Genomic DNA, 9,406 nt, shown 5'->3' with positions numbered 1-9,406 from the left:
AATCATCAGGCCCATGGGTCACTGGGGCTCACAGCCCAGCCCTGGTGCCCACTTGACACCAAAGCTCTGCTGGAGCAGGAACAGGGAGGGACGGCCCAGGGGGAGCCCCAGGGCCCGGGAAAGGACCCAGGCCTCCACAGGACGCACCACCACTGGCCCTGCACCCTCCCCCAGGTAACGCAGAAAGAATGGAAAGCTCCACCTGAAGGCAAGGTCCTTAGAAATAATTTCTGGAGGAGGCCCTTTCCGCCTGAAAGCCTCCCACCCCCATGTGAAGCTGAGCATGCTTTCAAACAAGTCTTCTTCAAGTCTTGTGCCAGGAGAGCTCGGCACGGCAGGACAGACCTTCCTCAACTTGTATTTTGTTTGAATTTGTACAGAAAAGGAACTGTCTTCTCCTTTTTCTTTTTAACTGCTAAATCCAGGTTCACCTGGATTCCCCCAGAAAATCTTTCAGAATCAATAAGCTCATTCACCCATTTATTCATTCCATACATATTTATTAAGGGGTGACTGGACTTGTCGATGGTCAGAGCTAGAAGAGACTTCAGACACCCTGCCTCCCATGCCCTCATTTACCCGAGGGGGCCGGAGGCAGGGCCCGCCCTACAGCCCAGGGTTCCACAGCCCCAACCCCAGATCTAGTACCATCTCACCAGCCCGCCCAACCATCCGGCAAAACCTCATGCAAAAGTGATGAACTTTTTCATTTCAAAAATGAAAAAATTACAAGCTGAAGAAATTTTTGTATAGTATGACTTAGAAAGCTAATCAACATTAGCAAATTGGAATGATAGAAACAAAGGGTAAACGTGCCTTTAAAAAAAAATAATTCTTTCCATTGTTTTGGACATTAAATGTTTATGAAGTCATATGCTATGCACATACGACAACTTTTCTGTCTTTCTGCACGGTGAGAAAGTCATTCCTGAAAGACGCCAGCACAGACAACACTGTGAGAATACACATGCCACAGCACTGACAGTTACAACCTACAGTTCTAGTCGACAACACCCACTGTGGACCAGACACACACTACAGACATTAGCTAAGAAAACATCCATTTTCTACTTATTTCATCAGGAGGAGGACGAAGCTGCTGCTGCCATTTAAATAAAACAAAGATCTGATTCGTAACTGTCATCAGTTCAAGTGAAATCAAACTGAATCCAGTGAGGGGACTGACTGATGAAACAGGTTCTGCACAGTGGTTTTTAAAATGGCAGAGGTGTAGACATCTAATCGATCTTCAGGGGACTTTTAATGAGTCATTTATGGGCCAAATTTATTATCTCATGGACCAAGTATTTGTGTAGCATTATATTTATCACTCCAACACTTTAATAAAATTTACTGTGCCCCATTCCATAAAATAGAAGCCTCAGAAAAACCCACAAACCCTATAGGCTGACAGTTACTACTGTGAACGACAGAGCTTCAAGGGCTGTACACTCTAATCCCCCAGGAAAATTACATCGAAAATGGACGTTTTATGACAAAATCACTCATATATCTCAACCCCAGAACAAATAGAAAACAACACCACTAAGGAAATTTAAGTACTTTTCTGATCACTACTGCAGAAACACAGAAACTCAGCAGATTGCAGACATGCAGGAATGGGCACTATATAGGAAAGAACTAGCAAATCAAACTCAGTGCAACTTTAATAACTGGATTGAAAGTAGCCTCTTAATACAACCAAAATATTTCTTCCTCAAGGCATCCGTAAGCTACAAAGGAGAAATGATTTCGTATCCTTGGTCCATAAAGAAGACACATTTATTTACATCCTCAATGGACTAAAAGAGGGTTTAAACTCTCACAATTAAAATTTTATGCTTCCAAAAATATCATATGATCAATGCACTTAACTTAAAGCTTCAGTTATTAATAACTTCATTGAGACTTCTTAAAAAACCAACACAAACATACTTTCTAGAGTGCAAAATGCTTCTTATTAAATACTTCAGTAACACAAAAGCAAGTTGTTTTGAAACACAGGAATTCTCTTCTGAAGGCTCATCACCACAAAGGTGTCCATTGCCGGCAATGGACCGTGCACAACACTGCCAGCTCGCGTGAAATCCGACACTCCAATTATGCCCTGGGCGGGGCGCCTGCGCAGACGCCCCCCCTCATTTGTACAAACTCATGCTGAGGCTCTGGTACATGCACATGTACGCATCGCAAAGCAGTCTTCGAGCACAGCCCTGGATCCTTCTGGAGTCTAAGGAGTGCAGGTCTTCTGGAGACATTTTCAAGTACTCCCCTACTTCTGGGCACGGGGTAACCTGAGGAATGTTGAAGCCATTCTGACCACCTGCGGAAGAGAGAACAGCTCTGCTCAAGGCAGGGAAGCTCCCGACCTTGGGCCACCACACCCCACCCACCAAAGCAATTTCACAGTCGTGTCTGAGTCAAGGCAAACGTGTGTGCTCCGGAAGTTAAAGCCTCTTTTGAACTCTCGACAGTTCTCTCATTTCTTGGTTTCTGAAAGGATTCTGGGGCCAATAGTGAATAAAACGGGCAAAGAGACGCAAGTCCTGAGCAAAGGCTCCTCTTTGTACTCAGTAATGCCGTGATACACACAAAGGCACCCAACAGCCGACTCTCCACATTCCCATACTCCTCCACTGACACAACCACCCCTGCACCCTTCACCACAAGACTGTCCAGCGCACAGCACATGCAGTAAAATGAACACACCACCTTATGTCCTTAAAGATGTACCTGTGTGCTTCTCACAGGGTTTGTCCCAGGCACCGTGAGGCTGAATGAAGATGCTGCGGGGTGTGGTTTCAGGGGTTCCAGCAAAGGCCCTGCTGGTGTAGTGACCCAATGGCTTTTCCAAAAACCTAAAACCCCTATACTTTTGAGTTTCACTGGTAAATGAAATTTTACCTGCAGCAGAACACAGATCAGGCTGTGCTGTACCCCTTCAGTGTCTACGCGCTGAGAAAATGTTGACAACCCTTGGTCTAAAGCTTGGCCTGTGGTCAGGAGGCTGCCACAAGGGGGTGTCATGGATTATTAGAGGGCCACACCAGAAGACTTGGGGACTGGAGCTTGCATGAGCCGCTACAGGAGAAACAGGGCAGGAGGAGCGTGGAGGAATGCAGAAGCCGCAGCTCCCAACCCTGCCTGGGACTGGTCCTAACTGCTAGGCCCCAGGCAGGCAGGGGTATCGCTGTTCTGACAACTGTTTCATTCCTGAGACCTACTAGCACCTGCAGCCGTTCACCTGTGGTCACTAAGGATTTACTGAATAACGACTGAGTCTCCTAGAAAATGGACAAGCAGGTGCAGCATATTAACCTCTTTAGGAAGAAAACATTACATGCAGAACAGGCGGTTTTTTTCCAAAGACAATGTTAACTTAACCTCTGTTCTTAGTTTGCCATTTAGAAGACAACATGGTGCAATTTAAAACACACGAGCACTGAGGTCAGAAAAATTGAGTTACATCCAAGCTGTGTGACTCGAGGCACCTGAAGCCTCAGTTTAATAACAGAAGAACAGGAATACTTCCCGTATTGCTAGGACATAGGTACGCTGACAATGCACTGCGCAGAGAGCATGGCACACAGGCACTTCATACATGCAGGCTGGGGCTTGTCTAGAAAATGAGAGGAGCCTGAAGGAGCAGGAAGACAAAGCTTTCTGAAAACAACACCTCTCAGCCCTGAAATAAGAATTTGAGGATTCTTTTTTAACGAAGACCACGTACATGTCAAAAATCACGATATTATCATTAGTTTAGTAGCAGGGCTGTGAATGCATTTCAAGGTTTCAGACTGGGCACCCTGCTACTCCCCAGAGGCTTCTCACACAAACTATTTTACTTCTCAGGACAAGCTATCCCCCTGTGAACTCTCCCACTGAGAACCGAAATGCAGCCACATGTAGACGAAAGGGTTTTTAAATACCATCACGGTCGGCCATGCTGTCAAAGAAGAGCCAGGCAGAGTCATCTTTCCCGTACTTCACAAAAGCAACATAGTGGCTTGTTTCTATGCAGAGAACAGCGAACAATTCCATCTTCTGGCACGGGACGCAGCCATGCCTCCAGTCCCACTCGGGTAAATCTTTGGGAAGCGACACTGGGTTATATTTGTGACTCAGTCTCTTGGGATGAAGGTGGACCTACAATGGAACAAACAGGAGCGAGCCAAACTCAGTGCTGCGCGTGAACGAATGCTCCCCTTCCTTAACTGAATCCATCCCTGCTGACAGCAACCACGCCCTTCACAGGAGTCTCTCAACTGAACACAAGAGGCAGACACAATACCACTTACGGATGAACTTTTACAAGTTAATTATGAGCTTGAAAACGTTTCCAAACCCAAAATCTGTTTTCCACTACAAAGCATTTCCTGGTTCATATGAGAGTATCCATTAAATGAAGTTCAACTTACTTGAGTGTTGCAGGTTTTACAAAACTGTTTGATTTTTCCCGCTGAGATGTCAGGATCGTCATAGCATTCTCTGCACTCGTACATGGCCAGCCCCCCACATATCCGGCACTGCCTAGGGGCTGAGACGGGCGGGAGTGGGGGCTGTTAAGGAGCCTTTAACAAAGTGCTTTCTTCCATTACAAAGATTAAAAAGTTAAGCTTTGAAAAAGATATTGTTCATGGAGTTTAAAAAAGTTCCTCCCCATCCCCATAAACTTTAAATTTCCTTGAACTCAGGATACCTTTAAAGACATTTTGTCTGACCAAATGACTTTTCTTTTACTTAATATATCCCAGGGTATTTCCCCCGATTATAAAATGTCTATTGATGAAAATTCAAAGATACAAGACAGTATAAAGAAAAAATCTGAAAGCACCTAGTTTTAGTCAGCAAGAGATAACCGCTGTCAATTCTATTGTGAATTTTCTCCAATCACTTTATATCTGAATATTTTTATGAGTGAGTGAGCGGGAGAGAAAGAGTGTGTGTATGTGTGTGTGTATGAGTGTATGTGTGTGTGCGTCTGTGTGTCTCCCCTTGTAGAAAGTACCAACATACTTTTCACTCAACATTACCTCATGACCACACTCATATGCCTTGGTCTTCAAACACATGGTTAATGGCATGGTTATTTCGCTGACAGATACACCAAAATTTACTCTCCTCTGTGAATACACAGATTGTTTCTAATTTCTTTATCATGCAACAATAAACATATTTCCATATAAAATATTTATTTGCATGTCTGGTTCTTTTCTCAGAATAAATTCCTAGAACTGAAATTACTAGCGTAACATGCCCATGCTCTTCATATACTGAACTCCCTTTTAGAAAATTCGTATCCTGTTAGACTCTTACCTACAATTAAGAAGAAATGACCCAACAGACTATTTCTGAAAAACAAACAGAAGTGAAAAATCTTATACTTACTATCTTCAAGTAAATCTGTGATATTTAATTCCAGAGAAGGAAAAATTTTTTTAAATAGTTTAAAGTCTTTTCCAAACCGAGGCATCTGAATAATCAGACATGATGGTGCCTAAAAAAAAAAAAGATGTATATTTTGAGACTCAAAGTGCTGAAAAACCCTTTTCCCTATGAAACTAAAATACTTCTGGTTCTCAAACCAAGCTCTGGTTTCACCGTAACACTGACGGCCTATGACAGGACCCACACGTGAATACGGAAGGTGAAGGCAGAGCACCACCGAGCCAGGATATACAAGTGGTCCAAGGCCCCAGGGACACATGCACACCCAGAGGTCAGGAAGGTCAACAACCCTGGGTCCCAAAGAACAGCACAACCAGCTAGAGTGACATTCTACTTTGGGTTTTTCCTTCATAAATGTTTGGGGAAAAGTGTTTTTGCAAGTATAATAAAGAAACTGTCGTCGCTGAAGGACATTATTCCTTACAGTCAACCAACAAATAACTGCAGTTGTTAAGGTTTTACCAGGACACTCTTTCAGAAATGAATACAATAAAAATAAACCACAAACATGTACTACTAAGATGAAGATACTCAATAAACAGTAAAGGTAAGACAATTTACATCACTTGTTCATTAACAATACCAATATAAGTGAATTTATTTTTTCTCTTATTGAAGGAGGAAAAGTAAACATTCTTTTTTGAATATTTAAGTAATATGTTTGGGTAAAATTTTAAATTGGGTAAAATAAAATTTTAAAAAAACATAAATCTTCTTCATTTTAAACTACTTAAAAGTTTTCAAGTTACAAATTTGCTTTGCTTTGCTTTGGCACCAAAAATCAAAAAAGTTCCATCTTAATTCTAAGGCGTTTTCTTCAAGGACAAAGTTGAAACACTGCGCTTTTTCTTTTGTGCTTTGTAAACAGCTTGTGTTTTTAACTGTTCTCAATGGATTAAAAGTAATAATTTTTGAATCTTAAAAATCCTAAGGACATTCATATAAAACACAGTAAGTAGTTATCACTGACCTCTGCAAATTTCAGGTTACTGTTGATAAAAGACCATTCTAACAACTGCTGAATTGTAGGAACTCCAACTTTCTCATTTTTTTCCATGAAAATTTGATAGAAGTAACAATCTTGTACTTTTTGACCTGCTGATCTAAAAAACATGCAGAAAAAAAGAAAAACCCCATGTAATTTATTTCTGAAATACTTAAAAATATTTGAGAACAGAAAAACTATGAAATTGATGACGCTACTTCGTACAGTCAGAAGAACAGGGGCACAGATGACAATTGAGATAAAATAATTGAATGTCCTTATGCATAAGATAAGACCTTAAAAATGATGTCTTGTTTTAGCTTTCATACTGAAAAGTTCCTTCAGTGATTCGGAGAAAAATAACGGAACAACATTGTAATCAAAAAGCACTGAGTAATAACCAGAAGCTAAAATCATGTGGTTCAACTCAAGTGTCCAAATCTAGAAAGTGGCAAACTGCATGCAATGCCTGAAATAGGAAAATAAATTCTTATATGCCTGGATGAGACACACCCTTCTAGATCTTCTAAACCAAACCTTCCATTTCTAAAAAGAAGGACCTGACACCTGGGGCAGGATAATCACCTCGCAGCGAGGCAAAGGCAGAGGGAGGTGTAAAGCCCAGGGTCCTAACCTCCACTCACTAGCCTGTCCACTAAAGCATGTGTCCCTTTAGACGGTCACTCATTCATTCAACAAAGACCAAGTGGGTGCCCACTACCTGCCCATCACAGCGTTACCCTTATAGTGAACGTATGTTACTATAGAATGCATTAATCTTCAAGACTGACTCTATCAAAGAATTAATCATCTTTAAACTTACTATTTACCTTTTTAGCAGAATTTCTGTGTATAGAGTCAGACGGTTTCTACATACGTCTATATGTAGATCTTAAGATTTTTAGAGAAAAATATTAACATAGTTTTCATAGTAAAACCTCAGCTATTCAGGGACCAACCTTCAGAAACCCTCAGCTTCCCAAAGCAACGTATACCCTGACATACACACAACTTATACGGTACCAAAGCAGGAAAGTTTTGAGAACCCATAGCAAATAAAAAGAAATGATAAGCGAAAACCTTGAAGGCTATGCTGTGTCAACATTCTAATTGGCTTTGAAGACTATAAAAGGCCAGCATTCTTCTGCGAATGCCAAAAAGCATTAAAAAAAATTAATAGGAAACAGAAAACACAGTAAGTAGAACTCAGTTATTGCAACAATTAGAAATAATAATGGTGATGGGGAGCGAGGTGATGGTTACAGGGAGTACAAAGTGACAAACACAGAGAGAGACGAGACCCAGAAATGGGAAAGGAAGACACACAGCTTTGTGATGTTGGGACAGAAGAAGGGGGAGCGGGGGGAAACAACTATTCAAACCTCATTAATGAAGTTTTAGAAGGCTAAAACCCTGGAGCAATTAGCTGGTCATATGCAAGACATGCCAGAACTGCAAGAAAGCTAGTGCTATCGTACAAAAATGTACAATTCATACAGCCATTTTCCACTAAGAAAATCTGAGCACATGGGTACAAATGTTACATTAACTTGAAAGGAAAACAGACATCTCAAGGAGACAGAAACATTCATGGGTTGTATAATATTGATCTATCTACCTTCATAACACAGATTATAATGGGCAGCCAACTAAAATTCTTTGCAGACTCTGGGTTATCCAGCACTGAAGAATATAATACACTCGTGTAACTGGAATACCCAGGCCATGTTCTAGAATGAGAGGTACTCAGTAACACAATCTGAATGGTCTCCTAATGTTTGCTTCTTGTTTGCTGATTTGATTCCATTATTTTTCTTGGAACGCTTTGCCTCCTCTCTTCTCAGTGGCTATGACTTCAGTTTCATCTTAATACCCCACACACCTTAACACCCCACACACAGTCATTATTATTACTACTTCCGTTATTGTTTTTTAAATATGAAAGCTTAATTTACCCACATTTACCAATTTCTTGATTCTTCTTTGTTTCTTGCATGCCACTCCTTTATTCTAAGTTCAGTTTTGCCTTACTAAAGTACATCCTGCAGTAAATCTCTGAGTGGTAATTTAGTCCTGGTTCTTCTCGCTCAGGAATTTATGCATCTTTATTCTTAGAATTTAAGTCGGTCAAAATTCAGAAAAATCTTCAGCTAGTTTCCCTCAAAATATTGCTTCTTCCCTATTTTCTCCAGTGTCTCCTCCTAGAACTACAATCAGAATCTATCTTTCATGTCTCTTGCCCTTTCTTTCTTGTTTTCTAAATCTTTATCCCTTTGAGCTATGTTCTGGGTAATTTCTTCAGCTCTACCTTCCAAATGAGCAATTCTCTCTTCAGCTGTGCATGCTGCATTCAGTGAGGTACCCCCTTCCAGTTATACATTATATATGGAGAGATATACATTGATTTTTATTCTAACTCTGGGAATTCTATTTTTGTTACCAAATCTGCATTTATCCTCCACGGTTACTGAAGTCCTTCTTTTGCCTCTTTCATCATTTAAAAATATTCTATAGTCTCTTACAGACTATTTCAGATTTTTAAGGTACCCATCCTCTAATTTGTTGCCATCAGCTGACTCTCCCTCAGAAGGAAAGGCTCATGGAGGGAAATAATGACACTAGGGGGAAAAGGGACTAACTTTCAAAGTATCATTTTATATCTTTTTACAATCTTTAAACCAGTGATTCCCAATATGAAGAGGCTGCTGAAAGGGGAGGGGAGGCAGTGCACCTCTCAAGTGGAATCAGAACAGCCCAGGGCCCTTTCAAACTCCGCAGGCCCTCAGATGCTGAGATGTACTCCTATATGTGTCTGATCCCTCCTAATGCCCTCTGCGAACCACTGCAGCATTCATCCTGTGTTACTACTGGGAGTGCATGCCACCCCTCAGGAGTGTTGGGCTAGGACAAAAAGAAGGACAACTGTTTTAATCATCTGGAGTTTATCTATTCAAGATGAAGAACAAAAGTAAC

General features: G+C 41.2%; 1 protein-coding gene across 6 annotated transcripts in view; it reads right to left on the bottom strand.

The window, feature by feature from the left end:
- Nucleotides 1–1,764: 1,764 nt before the first annotated feature.
- The window catches only part of CYLD (CYLD lysine 63 deubiquitinase), a 46,621-nt gene continuing 38,979 nt past the window's right edge, over nucleotides 1,765–9,406 (bottom strand). For 4 of the 6 annotated variants that reach the window (XM_081032636.1, XM_081032639.1, XM_081032638.1 and 1 more), the window contains 5 exons: nucleotides 6,419–6,551; nucleotides 5,389–5,497; nucleotides 4,419–4,537; nucleotides 3,930–4,146; nucleotides 1,765–2,323 (listed from right to left, as the gene is read on the bottom strand). In XM_081032636.1, coding sequence (XP_080888762.1) covers nucleotides 2,139–2,323; nucleotides 3,930–4,146; nucleotides 4,419–4,537; nucleotides 5,389–5,497; nucleotides 6,419–6,551 — 763 coding nt within the window. In that variant the 3' untranslated portion in view covers nucleotides 1,765–2,138. The remainder of the gene's footprint in view (nucleotides 2,324–3,929; nucleotides 4,147–4,418; nucleotides 4,538–5,388; nucleotides 5,498–6,418; nucleotides 6,552–9,406) is intronic. The other 2 variants (XM_081032640.1, XM_081032641.1) reach the window with 1 other exon arrangement.

The sequence above is a fragment of the Rhinolophus hipposideros genome, assembly GCF_964194185.1.
Source record: "Rhinolophus hipposideros genome assembly, chromosome: 21".
Classification (NCBI taxonomy): Eukaryota; Metazoa; Chordata; class Mammalia; order Chiroptera; family Rhinolophidae; genus Rhinolophus; species Rhinolophus hipposideros.
This window is presented reverse-complemented; position numbering and strand designations above follow the sequence as displayed.